The 20,780-nt window shown below is 40.5% G+C and overlaps 1 protein-coding gene across 1 annotated transcript in view; it reads right to left on the minus strand.

Annotated features, from left to right (window-relative positions):
• Window positions 1-4,114: 4,114 nt before the first annotated feature.
• Window positions 4,115-20,780, minus strand: part of LOC144527414 (integrin alpha-M) — a 32,832-nt gene continuing 16,166 nt past the window's right edge. The window contains exons 19-32 of the mRNA XM_078265414.1: window positions 18,386-18,456; window positions 18,165-18,306; window positions 15,977-16,075; window positions 15,719-15,798; window positions 15,510-15,590; window positions 15,291-15,366; window positions 11,141-11,248; window positions 10,996-11,037; window positions 10,779-10,904; window positions 10,572-10,685; window positions 10,424-10,456; window positions 10,230-10,340; window positions 8,556-8,715; window positions 4,115-8,172 (exon numbers count right to left, since the gene is read on the minus strand). Coding sequence (XP_078121540.1) covers window positions 8,036-8,172; window positions 8,556-8,715; window positions 10,230-10,340; window positions 10,424-10,456; window positions 10,572-10,685; window positions 10,779-10,904; window positions 10,996-11,037; window positions 11,141-11,248; window positions 15,291-15,366; window positions 15,510-15,590; window positions 15,719-15,798; window positions 15,977-16,075; window positions 18,165-18,306; window positions 18,386-18,456 — 1,380 coding nt within the window. The 3' untranslated portion in view covers window positions 4,115-8,035. The remainder of the gene's footprint in view (window positions 8,173-8,555; window positions 8,716-10,229; window positions 10,341-10,423; window positions 10,457-10,571; window positions 10,686-10,778; window positions 10,905-10,995; window positions 11,038-11,140; window positions 11,249-15,290; window positions 15,367-15,509; window positions 15,591-15,718; window positions 15,799-15,976; window positions 16,076-18,164; window positions 18,307-18,385; window positions 18,457-20,780) is intronic.

A 20,780-nucleotide genomic window follows, 5' to 3' on the forward strand; every position in this document is an offset into this window, starting at 1 on the left:
AATGTTACAACCTGCCCCATATGCGGGGTTAGTTGTAACACTTGTTAAAAAGTTGGATTTAACACAAAATTCAATAGCATTGTGCTATACACCTAATAAAACTGTATAAAACACTTCTTTACTAAACTCTGCATAATATAATTTAGTTTAATTTATGGATCTATTAAAAAATCAAATAAAAAAAAATTCTCATTCTGTGGACAAAAGAAATGCAATACATAGTTGTTCACGCTGTACTTCAATACTTTCAAAATATTGGTTTTGAAACATTAATTCAAATAAAAGACTTGGCTCCTTTTGTAGTATAATTATAGGTGCGGTTTAGTTGTAACACCGTGTTACAACTAGCCCCGCTGTGACGCGTTTACCTCAGGACTGGCTAGCACTTGCTAAGCGATGGTCACATCTTTTAAAATGGTACGATGTTTTAGCCAAGAGGACGGTGATCAAGGCTATATAAGATTAGATACACTGACTTTCACACACTCTTTAGAAATTGAAAAATACTTACATGATGCCAAAACACAATTTCTTCTCTCTCTCTTGGAGACAGCGGAAGTAAACAGAATTCCAAGTTGGCGGGAACACATCTAATGGCAATGTCGTTACCTTCTATATACAGTCTATGGTCATTACATGCCCTGAAGCACATCCAGTTCTACCCTGTGCAACCATCTAAAACCCTGCGTTACTTTGTGCCCCGCGCTCCCCTACTCATGCGCACATGCAGCGAGTTTGAACCATAGACTGTATATAAAATGGACCAACAGATCCCGTTGCTCTGGACAGAGACCAGTGAAGGCCTTTAGAAGCACTTTTCCGGTGAGGGCTGAACGTTACTGAGCAGCCTCAAACTGAGCTCGAAGACGTAGATGTGACGTGAGCAACCTGTCTGAAAGTTGTAAGTCTTCTGGTAGCTGTGCCAAGACAAATCTCAATCATTCCCAATCTTGCAGAGACGGAGAGCGTAGGTATATGTAAGGAGATAACATAGGCACAGGCTAATTATTGCTAACTAAAATGCTAGTTAACATTAGTAATTAAACTTAAACAGCTAATGTAAGTCCAAACTGCCTGCGAGCTTCTCCTGTACTGTACGGTAATTCCTCTACTATGCGACAGTAAGTCGCGTGGTTATGACACAATCGTTGTGTAACCCTATTTTTACAAAAACGTCTACTACGGAGCCATAACGTGAGATACAAGGTAATGGAGCCTTTTATACATTGTCGTGTTTCTTTAGAAATAAACAATGGACAAATAAAGTCTTTAAACGCTTCAGATGTAAAGTTATTCGCTGTCAAAGTGACGTCAAAATGAATGGCAGTCAATGGAATGCTTACGTCGAGTGATCGTTTGGTAGCATCAAAATGGCGCCATAGGAGTTTCGAGCTCTGAAACGAAGCTAACCCCCTTGGTTTGAACGTGTATTTCGTTAAAAAAGCAACACAGCGGCTGCTGTAAAAGAGAGAGAGAATTGGTTTGGGAGAAAATTGCTGCTCGAGTCAATGCGTAAGCATTGACGGTGTATTAATTAAATTAAGGTAACCTATAATATTACTGGTGAAAACTGGAATGGTATTACACCTATTTCATTTAGGTGCAATCCTGCGGGCGAAAAAGTATAGATACTAATCCCATTCTGAGCCTGCAGCACCATGATTATTAACAGAAATATAATTTATAATCACTTAATTCTTTTTAATGGCTCTCACTGGTTTGTGTCCAGGGAACACTACAAAAACATGTAAAAAAAACGTTTCAGAGCGAGACACACTTTTCTGACGGTTCAGCATACGGTGGCTTTACTAATATGATCCGCATCACCAATGTTGTAAAGAAAACTGCCGTTTGCAAAAAAATAATGTGACACACAGTATCTGCTGGGATGTTAAAGCATGTCCATGATGGTGCATTTTAGTGATATGAGGACGGATAAGGTATCTACATATCTAATCGACTGAAGAAAATACCTCTCAAATCGGTTATCTGGAAATGAAAATACATCTGGGATCGGGATTGTCGACAAAAGGACATATGTTTGAGAAAAAAGTTTTATAACCTGCCTAACATAAACCAATGCGTTTTTTTATTCATGCAGATAACAAACTGCGCTAAAATGAGCCTGATACAAACTGAATGAATGAGGAAATGAGAGAGCGCTGTGTCAGAGGGAGGAGAAAACCTACCAGGCTCAGTTACCATAGTAACTGACTCTGAGGTTAAGTTACCTCCCTTTCTGAAACAGAAAAGCCAGAGTTTCCCTCATCTCAGGGTTAACAAACAAAAAAGGAGTTTTCACTAAAACTGCTTTCTGAAACAGACCCCTGGTGAGCAGCATCAGCAGCTGTAAATTAAGCTAAGGAATAGCCTAGTATTAGGGCCAGGCATAAGTGGATATATAAAATAAAATAAATAAAATATATTTGCATTTAAAAAACTTTATTCTCAACATTTCGATTTTTATTCTCAACAAAAAAAGAAATCCTCTTAAAATGTATTCTTCTCTTGTGTCTGGCACTTATGCTGAAAGTGTGACTTTATTCTAGACATTTTGACTTCATTTTCAAAATTAAATATTTTTGTTTATCTTGCTCCTCTGTTTTTTTACCTTATGCCTGGCTCTTATACTCTTCCATAGGAATCACATTTGGAACTGTATGTAAATGATTTGAGTAGAGAGGTGCAGCTGAATTTTGTGTTTTATAAAAATAAATAAAAGTAACTTTACACTTAACACCAGGCTAAAAAGCAGTGTTTTGCTGCCCTCTGGTTGGTTTTACATCTGACCACACCCACATCCCTGATGCATGTGGTTGGGTGTAATAAGTATGTCTAAAGGCCCAGACACACAGAGCCGACGGCCAAACGTCGGCAGTAAAGGCAGTTGGACTGATCAATCTCCCCAAATTGATCAAAAAAGTGCCTCAGAACACACCAAAGCGACGAGACGTAATACATAGCATAACAGCAGGCGGCGCTAATCTGTATTGTCGTCCAAAAATGAAAACCGGCAGCTGATTGGACGAACGCGTCACGTGGGTCTTGTTTCTCCAGAAATTCAAAGAGAGACTGTCATGGCGGCTTGTTCAGAAAACGATCTCATATTGTACTAAAATAGTTCACCGAAACGTGTTTCTGAAAACACTTTAAGCGAGAAATACACACACTGTGCGACTCTAGAGTCATAGTGAGAGAAACAAAGTGTATCCCCTGTGTTTTCTAACCAGGGTGGGAAATCTGTAGCAGGAAAAGTTAACCCTCTCCTTGATTTCATGTTTCTGGAGAAGGAGAACCAGGAAATGAGTCGGGGGGGAATGCAACGCTACCAAGCCACAGCCGCGCGACGTGTAGTTACATTTTTCGGAGGTGCACGTCAGTCTACGGCGTAGACACAGAGGGGTCTGCGGGGCTCTGCGGGGGTACGCCGTCGATTCAATGCACAACCATAAAACGGCCTTTATGATCAGGGTTAGGGTCAGGTGCCTTGAAGTCAACGGTCGCAACGCTGCCTGGAAGGAGACGTCGGGGGCTTAAAACACCATCAAGCTAATTTTTATTCATTCAGGTTTTCTACAGGTTTAACTTATTACTGCCAGATTGCCACCCGTGATGACAATCATATCGTCATCTCAGTCATATCAACAGAGGATTGCAAGTCTGGCAATGCAAGACTAATTGTTCCTTAACCTCAACACATTTATAGGAGACACTTTCTCTCTTTCCTGCTAGATTGTCAAAGTTGCAATGATGCCATTACGGTCCAGTTCTGTTTTTGACCATTGCCTTAATCTAATCTATCTACATGTGTAGGGTCCACTTCCCTGTTGCAAAAAAATCAAATCATTACAGTAAAAAAAAATACATACTGCATTATGTTATAAACTAATATATTATTGTGATTTATAATGGTTGCAAAGCCTCATTGGATTTAGTAATGAATCAGGCTGTTCTCATGAACCATTTGTACATATAGCTAATTAAAGCAATGTAATTCCTATGTATTCCACGTATTTATCGCACGACATTGACTGCTGCTGTATTAGACCCCTCTGGTCCGTGTTAATACAAAAAGATAATACTTTGATAAAGAATTCAGCTCTCAAGCAGACAATGTGATCAAGGTGTTTTTAATTGATAAAGAGCACAAAACGTATCAAAATTAACAACACTGCATCAACAAGACAATCTAAAAGTAAAAAAAACTGATATATAAATACACACAAACATTAAAGTGGAAAGTCAGTTTATAATACTGCAAATTTTTTCACAAAGGCTGATCTCAAAGATATACAATTCCAGTCCAACAGATGGATCCTCCTGGGGTCCAAAGTAATCCTCTCCATATACCAGGTCTGTCCATTCATCAACAGTATATAACAGTATGTCTTTCTTCAGCCATTTCCTTATTAAAGATTTATTGTTAGCCACCAACAACACTCTCAAACGTTATTTACTTTTCTGTTTCCATTCACCATGCCTCCAAGTTCCTCCAGCTTGCTCAGGTACATTATTTTATACATTTATAAACCTTTTTCACAGCAGACATGTTGACATGTCATAGTAGGAAAAGCACAGGTGTATTCCACTTAGGAGAGGCCCTGGTATGGTGCATGCTGACTCACTGAAACAGCTTACTGGGACACTTGATGGAACTGAGCCATTGTTAAGGTTATCAATTTCAGCCGTGCTTTTCCTACTATGACAGGTCAAAATGTCTGCTGTTAAAAAGGTCCATTGTTAACGTATGAGCGTTGAGCTTTCCGTTTAGCACAGTTGGATTTAAATAAGATCTCCTGCGTACATGTGTAGTTTCTGGCCAAACTGTACGACTTAAAAATGTGTTTTTTCCTTCTGGTCTGAAATATAAAATTGTGTTTAGTCACTAATATAATAATCCACCCATCAAGCACATGAATGTCTTAATCAAGTGTAACCATAGTAACACTGACACAAATATACATAATGTGCCATGTGGCCACAAGTAGAGCAGACTAATAAGACTACAAAAACTAAATGACGCAAAAATATTATAAGGGCAGTGGTTCAATGATTAGGTGACAATTTGGGATTGTGCTCCCCATACTGATACCACAGTTGCCCAGGGTTCAATTCCAACCTGCTTGCAACCCTTTATTGCATGTCATCCTCCTCCCCCTCCCCTCTCTCTCCCTCTCCCTTTTCCTGTCCTAAGCTGTCCTATCAAATAAAAGGCCAAAAATGACCCCCAAAAATAACTAATCTTAACAAATTCAACCACTGGTTTCCTCCTCCATTGTTCCTTAGTAACTACTCACACTTGTGTGCACTGTGTTGTGTTACTATCCCAACTGCTGCTTACAAAGAACGTTTTGCAGGATCACTAATTCATAAACAATGCATCAAACGTACCACTCAAATGATCATAATAAAAAAGTTAAAAAGCAGTCAGCTATAATACAAGATCAAATCATGTCCGCTTAATAAATACCGTGCTTCTGTACAGTCACTGGGTATTAAAATGCAAATAATACATGTATTAATAATACTAATGGATAAAAGTAGGGTATCCTTGTGCAGTGAAGAGGATGTGTGTTATGACAAAGCTGGCTGTAACACTACCAGGAATTAAACCAGTGTTGAGGGAGAATGTTGCACCTGAATGCCCTTTGGGATATTCTGTGAACTTACATTACATTAAATGTACATTAACACATAACATTACATTAAAAATATCCTAAAGCAGCCTGAACATGCATGTAAATTTAATATAAAAGCTCACTTAATATAAAAAGAAACACTTCACCATGTTATGATTTGACAAAAAAAAAAAAGTAAGTCTGCTTTTTCCACAGATGTTGCTGTCTTCCTTAGCAGAGTTCGCTCAGGTGTCTCTACCTAATGTAGGTATGGAACGTCAGTCATATGATAACAGGTTGTTGTATATGGAGGGGGAGATTGTTAAGTCTTCTCTCTGTTTAAAGTCTATGGTGTATGTGTATAGCCTCAATGTTTTTTTTCTTTTTTCCCCCAGTCGAGGCTGTGATCACGTTTACAGACAGCTCATATTTCTGGTGTTAATCCAGTCAACAAAGAATAAAAAGACATGACCCTCCCCTATTTTCCTCCGGTGGTCCATTCCATGAATACCGAACGGTCCCTTATAGGTTCAATACCATTTCACCAGTAATATTAGGCTATACTTATAATCAAAAATGATATTGGAATATACGCATTTACTCTAGCAGCAATTTTCTCCCACGCAAATTCTCTCTTTTACAGCAGCCGCTGGGTTGCTTTTTTAACGAAATATATGTTCAAACTCGCTGTATATCGCGAGTATTTCTGCCGACCCGTTTGTTTGTGGTTGTTACTATGGTGAATCGTAGTATCATGGCTCCATTCATGCTGCCTTTTTTTTATTTATTTTTTTTTTTTATTGTGGTGGTTCCCGCGGTGAACCTAGTCTGAGTTAATTGAACCGACTCACCGAATCAGCTGGTCTGAAACCGAAAACTCAGAGTTTCCCATCTCAGGGTAAATCAGCTCAGACATCAGAGTTAGACTCAGAGTTTGTTAGAACTCCTTCCTGAAACGGACCCCTGGGTCCTTGTTTTTTTTATGTGACGATGTAGTGTTCCCCACAGTAAACCATGCAATTTCCTTTTTCTCTTTTTTCCCGGTGGAACCTTGTCTTTCTGGTTATGATCTCCCTCCTGATTCCTGGCCACCAGTTATCATGTGACCGAAGTCCCATACTTAGCCATTTCCATTATAAATGAGCAAACACCACCCGCTGAGGAAGTGTCTGAGATGCAGTTGAAAGCTCCAGAAAAAGCTAATAATGGAATAGTGGACCTTGGGTTAAGTATTTTTCTTTGCCAAACCACTACTTCCTGCTGTGTTGATACGAATTTCTAACCCGTTCTCACTCCAAACTCGTAAAATACGGACGTTTGGACAGTGGCTGTCAGCATCTGAAGTGACGCAAAAAGCGCCCTTCAGCGTGTTTGTAGAACGCACCAGGGAGAGCTGCAGCTCCACGGGGTTTGAAGATGACGTAGCACTAAGAGCAAATACGGTAGCGAGTAGTATGAAAGGCCGAAAGTCCACGTAGGGAGGTTGTTTGGGGTTGTGGATGGGTCAAACAACACAGGACTTTCACCAAGGAGACCGGGGATTGTGTCCCGCGTGTCACGTTTCCTAAACCCAACCGTCGCTTTCTTGTATTACTAAACCCAACCGTCGCTTTCTTCTTTTCCTAAACCCAACCGTCGCTTTCTTGTATTACTAAACCCAACCGTCTGTTCTTCTTTTCCTAAATCCAACTGTCCGTTCTTCCCGCGTCATGGAAACGTAAGCCCACCCACGACCTTTTCCTAAACCTAACTGCGTCAAAAGTGACGCCAATAGTCCCGACCAAGCGCGTTTAGATAAAGCTCGTTTAGATACAACGCTAAAGGAGACTTTTAGCGTCAATAACAACACCAAAGGCACCTGACCAAGCGTCCGTATTTTACGCGATGGGAGTGAGAATCTTTTGGAATCTGGAGCTACAGTAGGAGACCGTTGGTTTAGCTTAGCATAAAGAATGAAAGAAGAAGGGAAACAGCTAGCCTGGCTCTGTCCAAAGGTTAAAAAACCGACACACAACACCCCGTAAAACTAAAACTTATTTTTAAACTTGTTATTTTTACACTTTTTGTTTTTAGTCTTTATGGTAAGCTAAGCTAACATACCCTTGCACCAGCTTCATATTTAACAGACAGGCATGAGTGGCAACAATCTTCTCATCTAACTCTCAGCAAGATAGTGAATGAGCATATTTGCCAAAATGTCAAAATGTATTCCAGTTCCTCCTCTGTATCAGCTGACGGAGTTGTAACCAGGTTCTAATCAGCCTTCAACATTACCTGCAAAAACACCTCATGGTCTGGGATCACTACTTCAATACTTTTAGTAATGTCCTGGTTCGAGGGATAAAGATAAGATAGATATGAAATGCATTGACACTTAATAACTAATTTGTCTTTGGCTGTAGATGACATAGAAATGACTATGGAAATAGTTCAGACTCTTGTCCGCTGTCCACCACGGTCTCTCCCGCTACGGCTGGCAGAGGGGAAACACACGGTTCCTCCGTCGCACCCGTGCTGTCTCTCTCACAGTCCTCCACAAATTCCCTCAGTGCAGCTATGTCAACAGATAAAGGTTTTCAGACACCACCATCAAAAGAAAGAAAGAAAGAAAGAAAGAAAGAAAGAAAGAAAGAAAATAAATCACTGTTCAGGATATTATTTCCTTTTCTTGCAGAGCTAAATGTTCGCCGTTTCTCCCTCTGCAGCCAGTTTAGAAAAGAACGACACCAGCCACTGCTGAAAAATGACTAAATTAAAACAAACTGTGTTATATCTGAAGGAATATGTTTAGCTTCAGTTCAAATTAGCTTGGATGAATGTACAAAATGTCCTATTATGATGACAAATGTTGATCACACAATCACATCATCCCTGCTTAAAAGTTTTAAACAACCATCAGATTTGGGGTGGGTTACAGAGTGCTGCGTTTGGCCTCACCATCATCAAGGGGATTTCTGTCCTCTGAAAGTTGGTCAGATATGCAGTCAGTCTCTGACTGGATGACTATCCCGTTGGTGGTGTCAGTGGGGGACTGAAGAGCAGTGTTTTCCTCCTGGTCTTCACAATAGTCAGGTGTTTTCCTCTTAAAGCAACCCAACTTATGAGAGAGACAAAAAAAATAATTAGACCAAACTACACAGAAAAATTTCACAGCAGAAAAGTTTTGAAAGAAAATTTGAACAAGACCTATCTTAGATTTGTTTTTAGGTTCATACTTGTATTTTGCGTTCCTACAAGAACATGTTTACATGCTTTAATGTTTAAAAAAGCATTATTTTTTCTCATACTGCCTGTCTGAATATACCTGTATTAGTATATTTCCAAAATAAAGCCTGACATCCGGCGTTCACTTTCCGTTCTCTGTTTGTTGCCGTTTTCAAACTCCCTTCGCTACGGGAAACGATAGCAACCTTCGAGCTAGCAAGCTACACGCTGAAAATGTCAAGTTTTGAAGACAATTTGGATTGTGCAACAAGGCAGGTTTGCTTGGTTCTTTTGGTGAATGATTGTAAAGATTTACAAAGAACATGGTTACAGCATTTACTCTCTAACTCGAACATTTCGGGACAGATCGGCGGGGATTGGGGTGGACGAAGTGCACACGCCGATACACTGGTAAGAGCTAATGACGTTTAACCATGTATCCAGCTAATTTAAATAGCTCACATTACTGTATTGTGTGAACAGTTAACTTCATTCAATATTGTATGTGGCGTTTTCTTTTGCGGGGTGCAAATGTTCCACCACAACAAGTTCCTTCCCGAGATTATCTTGCAGAGGCACTGTCGCTGCGTCTGGAGCTTAGCGCCACCCAAGAACACTGTGATTGGTTTAAAGGTCCAATATGTCATATTTAATAAATCCAAAAATGACCCCAATGCGTCATCAGATATTAAGGAAACATGCTAAGTTGAAATACTATCTTTTCTGATAACAATGCTAATGCCAGTATTTTCTCCTTTTGAAATTTCCGTTCCATGACGGAATGTCTGTGTGTTTTGGCCTGTGTGTTGGTATCAACTGCCCAGTTTGACAGCCAGGATCGGGTTGCCAGATATACCTGTAAAAAAACGTAAACCCAGCGCGCTACAGCTGTAACATTAGTACAGCCATGGAAGCAGCAAACGGGCACGGGCTTTTATGACTGTCAACATAGCCAGCATCTAACGTTAGCTTAACGTTACTCCGCTGTGCTGTGGAGTAATGTCTGACTATGTGAGACAAGCGTCTAGCAACATTGTTGTGTATGCTCCGGTCTCAGCCTGGCAACCTCCGTGAACTTTGAGTCAGGGGAGGAGGGGGCGGGGGAGATGACTCATGTTAAGACTTTTTTTTAATTTTGAAAAAAACTTAAAGAATTAACAATAATTTGGTGGTTAATGCAGGGGGCATTAACTCTGAGGACCCCCTAGGGGTCCTGGACCCCCTGTGATCTCTGCCCTAGAATGCTGTGTGGACTAGCCAGACCTTCCTCCACAGCGCTGTCGAGGAAGGTCTGGCAATGCGAAACTAGTCCGTATAGACTGACCTACTGCCGTCCCCTTAACTTTTATTTCGTGTTGGAATTGTGGTTCGGAATGAACAACTTCAATTTGGAAAATTGACTCTCACCTTAAACATGATGACTGTGATTATGAGCAGAAGCAAGAATCCCATTCCAGCTCCAGTTGCACTGATCAGCAGTTCATCCGGGAGGATTATGAACTCAACACGAACTTCAGTCTGTTGGCAGAGAAGGTTTTCAAAGTGGCTTATTTGAATGAGGATCTAAAATTAAAATATCTTGTAGATAAAATAGATCGTACCATTGTCCCGATTGGAATGTTGCCAGACCTCTCCTGTGTGAAACCATAATTATCTTGTGGTTAATAAACACGATAAATTAGGCATCCTGAAAAACAATAAAAGCAATGTCTTTTGAAATGGCATTGGTGTGGTCAAACGTCAACATACCTCTTGTTTGTTAGAATTCAGCACATATCGTTGCTGGTCGTAGTTAACACGTATAAAGCTTTTAAATGTAACCTTTGCGCTTTCTCCAGTATATCGTTTAAGATAAGCAATATTCTGCAAAGTAAAAGCATGTCATTAATGATATATTCCCCACTTTCAATGTGGTTTATGTGGTGTGCATTCTCTCTGTGTGCTGTTCTTACATACCGCCACATGCTGATTTGGATCCTTAAAGTGTACGTCTCCTGACAGTGTAATCTCAGTGGGTGATTCTCTATCCAGGATGAAACTGTCACACACTATGAATTTGCAATTTTTTTCTGGCGAGCAGTACTGTAAAACAGCAAGAGTTCATTTAATTTAGGGATCTGTAATTTCACATGTTCAGTTTGAATAATTTGGATACTAAAAATGTTTTACTTACTTCAGATGTCATGTTGGTAACGTCTGTGCATTGAGTTTTGTTCTTTAAAAAGAAAGAGTAAGTAGTAAGCATTAAGGCTTTGTAATTCTATACACAGCAGCAGTATTAATAAGTATGTGTAGTGTTCTGGCAGTTGCCAAGTTACCTGCTGGACAAAGACTTGATAGTTTGTCATTTCAAAGTTATGTTCCAGTTTAGTTGGGAAGAACACGGACACATTGACAGGAAAGGCTTTGAAACCAAGATTATCTATCTGCGAATATAGAGAGACAGTTGGTCTATTTTTAAAAGAATAGTTCAACATTTATTTATTTTTTCAACAACTCTGTATGGTTAATATGAAGCCGGCAGGGGGTAAGCTTGGCTTTCGCATAAACACTTTAAACGGGGGAAACATAGACTGTTAATATTAATGGACAAAGCATCCGGTTTTGGCGAAGTGCTGCAAATGCGGAAGTGCCTTAAACCTGCATTCTATCTGAATTCCAGCAGTCTCATAGAAGTCTATGAGAAAGTGACCCACTTCTGACTTGATTTAATTAACTCAGTAAATATTTTCATAATGAGTTTATGGTCTCAATCGCTAGTTTGAAGTCGCAACACAGAATGATGTTCATTTTTTGAATTATGGTCTCGTTGACTTTAAAATCTGCGATAAAGCAGGGGGTGTTTTAGGGCTATGATGTGATTGCCAGTGAAAGTGTGTAACGTAACGTAGAGCGTAAGCAGCTCCTCCCTCACTCCTCCCTCTCATCTAATATCGTCACATCCGCCACCAGGATGGCTGCGCCCGTAACGGCAAACTCGACGACTCATAGCAGATCTCCACAAACCAATGGGTGACGTCACACATGCTCTGTCCATTAATATTATACAGTCTATGGGGGGAAACAGCTAGCCTGGCTCTGTAAAGTAGCAAAATATGCCTACAAGCACTTTTAAAGCTATGTTATGGCTCTTCTGTAATCTGTACAAACTCACATACTGTACACTACCTGCCCACCGCCCAAACAGCAGAGAGCCAAGGTTAGCTAATAGTTGGTAAACATGGCAGAGCATTTAGAAACTAATTCACCCCGGAATTGGGGAAGACCAAAACCGAGCTAAAAGGATAATGAATATTGGACTACAATTTGCAGGTGAACGGAAACACGATTACAAATGAATCCTAAAGATGCTCTGTGTCTGCTGGATGTGTAAATGGACAACTGGTCACTACAGTAACAAGTTCGCCATAACCTCTTTATAAGGGGATAATGTATCATAAGGGGATATTGTATCAGTGTGGTGTTGGTGCTTATTCAGCTCCCCCCAAGAAGCCAAACAATCAGGTAAATGTACAGTGGTGTGAAAAAGTGTTTGCCCCCTTCCTCATTTCCTGTTCCTTTGCATGTTTGTCACACTTAAGTGTTTCGGAACATCAAACCAATTTAAACAATAGTCAAGGACAACACAAGTAAACACAAAATGCAATTTGTAAATGAAGGTGTTAATTATTAAAGGTGAAAAAAAATCCAAACCATCATGGCCCTGTGTGAAAAAGTGATTGCCCCCTAAACCTAATAACTGGTTGGGCCACCCTTAGCAGCAACAACTGCAACCAAGCGTTTGCGATAACGTGCAATGAGGCTTTTACAGCGTCCTGGAGGAATTTTGGCCCACTCATCTTTGCAGAATTGTCCTAATTCAGTTACATTAGAGGGTTTTCGAGCATGAACGGCCTTTTTAAGGTCATACCACAACATCTCAATAGGATTCAGGTCAGGACTTTGGCTAGGCCACTCCAAAGTCTTCATTTAGTTTTTTCTTCAGCCATTCGGTGGTGGACTTGCTGGTGTGTTTAGGGATCATTGTCCTGCTGCAGAACCCAAGTTCGTTTCAGCTTGAGTACACGAACAGATGGTCGGACATTCTCCTTCAGGATCTCTTGGTAGACAGCAGAATTCATAGTTCCTTTTATCACGGCAAGTCTTCCAGGTCCTGAAGCAGCAAAACAGCCCCAGACCATCACACTACCACCACCATATTTTACAGTTGGTATAATGTTCTTTTTATGAAATGCAGTGTTCCTTCTACGCCAGATATACTTGGACACACACCTTCCAAAGAGTTCCACTTTTGTCTCATCGGTCCACAGAATGTTGTCCCAAAAGTCTTGGGGATCATCAAGATGTGTTCTGGAGAAATTGAGACAAGCTTTGATGTTCTTTTGCTCAGCAGTGGTTTTCTCCTTGGAACTCTGCCATGCAGGCCATTTTTTGCCCAGTCTTTTCCTGATGGTGGAGGCATGAACGCTGACCTTAACTGAGGCAAGTGAGGCCTGCAGTTCTTTGGACGTTGTTGTGGGGTCTTTTGTGACCTCTTGGATGAGTCGTCGCTGCGCTCTTGGGGGTAATTTTGGGCGGCCGGCCACTCCTGGGAAGGTTCACCACTGTTCCATGTCTTCGCCATTTGTGGATAATGGCTCTCACTGTGGTTCGCTGGATTCCCAAAGCTTTGGAAATGGCTTTATAACCCTTTCCAGACTGATAGATCTCAATTACTTTCTTTCTCAATTGTTCCTGAATTTCTTTGGGTCTCGGCATGATGTGTAGCTTTTAAGGATCTTCTGGTGGACCTTACTGTGTCAAGCAGCTCCTATTTAAGCGATGCCTTGATTGTGAACAGGTGTGGCAATAATCAGGCCTGGGTGTGGCTAGAGAAATTGAACTCAGGTGTGGACAACCACAGTTATAGTATGTTTTAACAAGGGGGGCAATCACTTTTTCACACAGGGCCATGATGGTTTGGATTTTTTTTCTCCTTTAATAATAAACACCTTCATTTACAAATTGCATTTTGTGTTTACTTGTGTTGTCCTTGACTTTTGTTTAAATTGGTTTGATGTTCCGAAACACTTAAGTGTGACAAACATGCAAAGGAACAGGAAATGAGGAAGGGGGCAAACACTTTTTCACACCACTGTATGCAGGTCTAAAATTGGTAACTTTTATGAAGAAAAAAAAATATGTATTTGCAGAAACTGTCACTATATCCTGACAGTACTTCATGAATCAGATAATATGTGAAACAATGCCAATCCTCTGCCTTCTCCTGGAGGCATAAAGAAAATAACCAATCAGAGCCGAGGAGTCTCTAACAGTATCATTAGGCCCGTTCGAGATGAGCCAGGCCTGCGCAGAATCTGACGTAATGCACGCGTGGGCAACGATGACCTCACAAGATCAAGGCGGTTGCAGTCTTGAGAGGCAGGCATCGCATTTGCTTTCCACCGACTGCAAGACCCATGGCATGATGGGAAATGCCTGGCTCTCAGCTGATTAATTCAGAATCGACTCAACATGATGACGTTTTATATGAACCTTTTATTGTTTTTGAATCGGAGGGATTTTAATTGCTATTTGTCTGATTTAAAGGCTTATTCTGTACCGAACACGTGTAGTGTGGCTGATGGTGACTTTAGAAGTCAGGGAGACTAAATCTTTTCAGATTACAGGTCATCTACAGTGTGTTGTTAATTAAAATCAGCAACAGATTGCATGCAGAGCATTTTGACAGCTACTCTGTCATGACTCACAAAAGAACTGGAGACTGTGTACAAGCTGATACATGGGTCTGATAACATTTTAATAAATCAGACCTAACAGGATGTGAGTGTTTCTGTGACTTCCTGTTCAACCTGAAGGCTGCTGTAAACGGCTGTAAACTGTCCGACTTGATGGCGGCTTTTTGTCACCACCCACTGCTGCTGCTGCCACCTACTCTCGTCCACTTTACAGACGCGGCGCAGTTCATCTCGAACGAGCCTATTAACTGCATGTGAACTGCGACCACAATTAATTGCCTATTGCTCTTCTCAAATGTTTTCAGAAACATATTTTAGTCTACCGTTTAACTGTAAAATGAGAAAGTTAGCTCCGGGCAATCGGCTGGTAGGTGGGGCTGGGTTTTGACTGATTTCTCAATCATATTTAATCAGCCCTGCCTAGTCTTACACTTTGAGTCATTGACACTGCATTAGAGATTCCTCGGCTCTGATTGGTGGTTTTCCTTCGGGGGCTGTGGAAACTTGCAAATGTCATTAGAGCACTATAGGGGGAGGCAGTGGAACATGTTTTTTTTTCACAAATGATCTGTCTCATGTAGTACTGACAGGATATAGGGACAGTTTCAGCAAATATGACAAAAATATATATATTTTTTTATAAAAGGCTACCTACCAAACCTTTATTGATAAGTTGAAATTTGCTTTTGGACAGGCTGGTTGCTTGTTGCATAGTTATTACCGGGCTCACCTGATATATAGTAACCATTTTTTTCGGTCCAGTATCCTCTGTTGTGAAGTTCAGATAAGTGATAGGGTCTTCTTTCCTGAAACCAATACAGGATGATCACAATATGTAGAGAGCTGTGGGATAATATAATTAACGACTGGATAAAAGGAAAGAAAAAATAAAACCATGCATAGAAGAACTACAGTTTAAAAAATACAATTTGTGAAAAGTGGCACTTACAGAGTGACTGCCATTTTAATATCATATTGCACTTTGATGTTTTTGGTCTGGGAATTGGTCCTGCTGGAGTTTGTATTATCACTGAGGATGTAAAAAGCATATCTTGTGAATATTAATAAAATATGTAATGATAGTAAATTATATCTTGATAATATAGAGAACATGTTTGGCTTTGTTCTGTGTGTCAGATTGTATGACAAGGCCTCTACCTTTTTCCAGTAATGGTCATCAACAATGTGTCTTTCCACTCATACTCCTCAGAAATATGGAAATAAGTAATAAATGTTGCCTTCATAGGAAAAAAAAAGACAACGGCGTAAGATGTGAGTCAAAGAGAAAGCAATAATATCTACATGAGAGAAGTTGCCAAGTTTGTAAATGTCAAAGGTTCAGGCAGCTGGTCACAGCGTGAACTTCATTTATAAAACTTCTGTCTGTTTTTTGTGTCAGGTTGCAGAATGACTCACAGATGATTTGCTGCGAAACACAGGAGGGCTGACATTACATATAGTTTTGTTGAGTACTCCGTGTAGATCTTGACAGCTGTGGAGCGTTGGTCTCGTTGACTGTTTTAAGAAGAAGAAGAAAAAAAGGGAGAACTGAGACCCTCTAGAATAAAAGATTTTAGTTTGAATATATGCTGTGACATTTGTGTGAACCTGACTGAACTTTGATATACTGTTAATAAGTAGGCAAGTCTAAAGAGAGAGATTTTAAACAGCACCACCTCTCGAAGTAAGATGTGTGATTAGAAACCCAACATCCTGCACATCCTGCGTGGGGCACAGAACGTGTGAAAGAAAGCTTTGCACTAGTTATGCACTTGATCAGTGGAGGTTCATTTAATTTTTTTTCTGACAAATGTTATTTGTGACGTACATGAATAATCTCATTTGTTTTAATGCAGCTTAAATAAAAGGAGTGCAGATATGTGATAGTGTGTTTTAGGAATTGCTGTCAGATTTATTCTGACAAGCAGTTCAACAAAGACTAAATGATCAGGCCTTTTCTTCAACTCTTCTCTGATGGAATGATTGGAAGGATAAATAACTGGACAAATCACAGATAAGGTCATCATGTGTGTCTTAAATTGAAGGAACTGGGGTTATGTTTGTCTTCACTTCCAGTAACCATGCCATATTAGAGGCAAACCAAAAAACGTCAGTGGCAAACCCAGATTTAATAAAATTAAGACGGGAGTTTGCGTGCAATTGTCCTGCTTTGACAAAAAGGACCCAGGCCCGAAATATCTGTTGGAGACTGTCATCTCCCAAAAAACAAGTTTACAAGTAATTCGTACATGTTTACGTTTTATTGTAAGGCTGCTCCGCACTTTAGTGGCCATTGTAATTATGACAGGAGCAAAGCAGGAAGTATAAGAGCACTCCACTGATCAAAATGGACATAGCAGCACCAGAGATATTGTCCTTTTTTATTCCACTCATTCTTCTACCTTGTTAAAACCTGACGCCTACAGCACCCACAATGCAACTGCACCGCTGACCGTTAAGTCGGCGATTCTGGTGTGTTATGCTAGTTGCTTCTAAGTAGCCTCGAGCTGCTAGCCTTAAAGGATAATTTCCTTCTTTTTTTTTTTACCTGGACCCTATTTTCCTATGTTTTTGTGTGGAAGTGACTGATAGGAACAACAATCTTTGAAATTGGTCCAGTATTAAGCGTGAACGCTGTAACCGGCAGCCACAGACAGGCTGCAATGTAACCCTATGGGGCAAATGTGCAAAGGTCAATTTGGTCCACTAAAAGTGCTTTATTCTGCCACTGAAAGGCTCAGATTATTATTATACATTGTAGCTTGTTTCGCCGCTGCCGACTGCAGCGATCTTGCTTAATACTGGACCAATGTCAAAGATTGTTATTCCCATCAGTCACTTAGACACAAAAACATAGGAAAATAGGGTTGGAAAAAAACAGTAGTTACCCTTTAAGCAGGGATAAGGATGCCTGGTAAGCTCACTTCTTTTTAAAGAAGAATTCCGGTCAATTTCAACATGTAGCTCTGTTGTTTGGAAATTTGGAGTGCTGGCAGTAGCACCCAACAGGCTTAAACAGGGCAAGTTTTAAACGTGTTTTTAGCCTCTAAACATGCTCGAAATGTCATTACAAGTGCCTACCCATGTGAAGTGATTCCTTCCGAGGGAACACAGCGAATCTGACTGCAGTAGATGTGACAGAAAGGCATAAAAGTTGTGTTAATCCAGCCAGTGCACATATCTCTGTTTATTTCCTGTTTTCCGGTTAAGTCGATTGTCAAACTCATACAATCCAATATTCCAGTCAGCTTCGCTGTGTTCCCTCGGAAGGAATCACTTCACATATGTAGGCACTTGTAATGACATTTCGAGCATGTTTAGAGGCTAAAAACACGTTTAAAACTTGCCCTGTTTAAGCCTATTGGGTGCTAACGCTAGCAGGAGGATAACACGGTGTAGGTAGCACCGATTGTTTTAGTTTTTTTGGTGCTACTGACAGCACTCCAAATTTCCAAACAACAGAGCTAAGTGTTGAAATCGACCGGAATTCTCCATTCACACCCAGATTTTTTCACTTGAGGTCTTCCCCTTAAAAAAAGCAGGTGTGCAGGGTAAAGTGGCCACTGAGTTGGAAAAGGATTTAGAAGTTAAACTTTTAAGTCACCTTTGCAAGAGTCATCCTGGAGAAGGAGAGGCCTGGAGGATAGTGCATTGTTAGGGTGGTGTAGTATGAGTCATCTCCATGATTGGACAGTTTCACAGACACTTTGAAGTACTGATTTTCAGCCACCAATAATGTTGGGGTCCTAAGAGAAAGAGAGTACTTGTTACATTTGGTCATATAATGTTAATATTGCAGTTGCTTTGCTTATCATGTATACTTACATGAAGTCGAAATCCACCTCAAGTTCAGCAATACAGATGTCATTTTTTTTACAGTGCTTTTCAAAGGGAACCTGTTAATAAAAATACACTTTTGTTCATGTCACGCTTGAAAATCTAGAGCAGGCCAGAAGAAAATGGTGTTAACAACACAGGATTCCTTTGAAACACAATAAACAAACAATATAGGTTTTGTGACCTGTGGCCACCAGTGGTGGAAGAAGTATTCCAATCCTTTACTTACTGTAAGTAAAAGTACTAATACCACACTGTAAAAAATACTCTGTTACAATATATATATATATATATATATATATATATATATATATATATATATATATATATATATATTGTTTGGTAGTTTAATTTATAATAAAACATCGTATTATATAAACTATGTGTGTCTTGTGTGCAAAAATCTTAATTTGTAAGGTAACTTGTAACTAAAGCTGTCAGATTAATGTAGTGAAAATACAATATTTCTCTTTGAAATACGAGAAAAACATGCTCTGGTTTATTTATAAACCAATCACAATCGTCTTGGGCGGTGCTAAGCGCCGGACGGAGCAACTGTGCCTCTGCAAAATAGCCTCGGGAAGGAACTTGTTTTGGTAGAACATTTATGTTCAAAAGTTGTTTTAGTCATGCAACAGAAAACTCAGATTGGACAGATAGTCTAGCTAGCTGTCTGGATTTACCCTGCAGAGATCTGAGGAGCAGTTAACCATAGTCCTCATACATCCACCAGAGTTTAAAATTCCAACAAAAAAGAAAGCGGAAGGAAATGGAAAAAGACGAAAATACATGCATCCGCCGGATTTTCCCGTGGCACCACAGCAATCCCTGATTGCGAAATAACATTAGCAAGCAACTTGGCTAACGTTAGCAGCACCATCATAGCATCTAACGATAACTTTACAGAAGGATTCAAAAAGCCCTGTCAGCCAAGCAACTTCAGTTATCCTGGAAGGAGGTGCGGTCTTTTCAGCTGAGATGAGAATGAATGATAAGCCGTTTCTTGTCTTGTGTCATTTGTTGTGTTAGATTGCCATTTACTGGGCACAATTGGTAATTATCCTGAAATACGGGAATATGTTTGCTGTGGAGAAGGCACAAGTTAGGAAATTGTTGGCGAGGTCATTGCAGCCTGATTATTAGCATATATTTTCAAGACAAACATCTCTAGTGTGGTTTTGACAATCAGAAAAGTAATTTACCTTAGCTATACTGAAACTAATGCTAATTATGTCAAGTGCGCTTCTGTGATGTTAGGGTGCGCGCAGTGGAGTCGGAGTGGTGAGTGCTGTTGCATAATTGTGGAACAGTGGAATTTGTGGTTGCCCAGGACTTGTCTAAAGCTTCTCACTCTCACCCATACACTAAAATGACGTATTTAGCTGTCAAAATCCGAAACATTTCCTGGGGGGAGATATCATCAGACATTCATTATTTCGTTATTCAGCACCCCTGGTCAAAAATAGGTTCCCGCGCGCCTGACTCGGGGAGACTGATCACTCCGACTGCCTTTTCTGCCGACGGTCGGCCGTCGGGTTGGTGTGTCAGGGCCTTTAGGGGTCGGGCTACACACCAACCTGTCAATAAGGACAGAGGCATAGCAATGCTAAATGGCGTGAACTTGTTTTGGGGTTTTGTCTGTGTTTTGAGAAATGGGGGTGCTGTGTAACTAACAACACACACGCCAGCACCCACCTGAGTGGTGCACGGTCTTGTCAGGCTTGGCTGCGGCCCATGGCCTGCCTATGGCAACCAGCTACCAGCCCGGAGAAAAAAAAAAGCTGAAAGAAAGCACACTCACAAAGGCATTACAATACATGCTGGGTTTCCATGGCAAAACGGAGGCAAAGGAAAAAAGAAAGAAAGAGATGTCGCCAATAAAAGCCATGATTCAAAACCTTAAAGGCTGGGTGTAGGGCATAGCTGCACACACGGGCAAACAAGAATAGAGTAACACGCTGATTTACAGACTCTTACATGATCAGAAACACACACGTGTATAATAAACTGTCCCGCTTCATAGCGTTGTTAAAACTGTGTATTTTCACTTCGTCAAAGTTAATAACAACATGTTGGTTGCTTACAAATGTCTTGTTCAGCGTTCTGCCAACCAAGCCAGCAAGCGAACATTACTGCTAGCGTTAGCTGGTCATTTAAGGAATGGTTTGCCTATTTTCTGCGTAATGGCTGCAGTTCCCTGGAGGTCCATGTTTACCTGCCAGTAAATCTCCACTGGATAACTCGCTTCAGAAGGGTTAAAAAACGTCAACTTTCCCTCTTTAGCATTAAGCTTAGCGCAGCACCATTGCAGCCATAAACAACACTGACATCCTCCCCAGCTCCACCCTCTCATCCAAAAATCGTTATATCCGGTTTAAAGAAA

This window comes from Sander vitreus, chromosome 2 (genome assembly GCF_031162955.1).
Source record: "Sander vitreus isolate 19-12246 chromosome 2, sanVit1, whole genome shotgun sequence".
In the NCBI taxonomy this organism is placed as follows: Eukaryota; Metazoa; Chordata; class Actinopteri; order Perciformes; family Percidae; genus Sander; species Sander vitreus.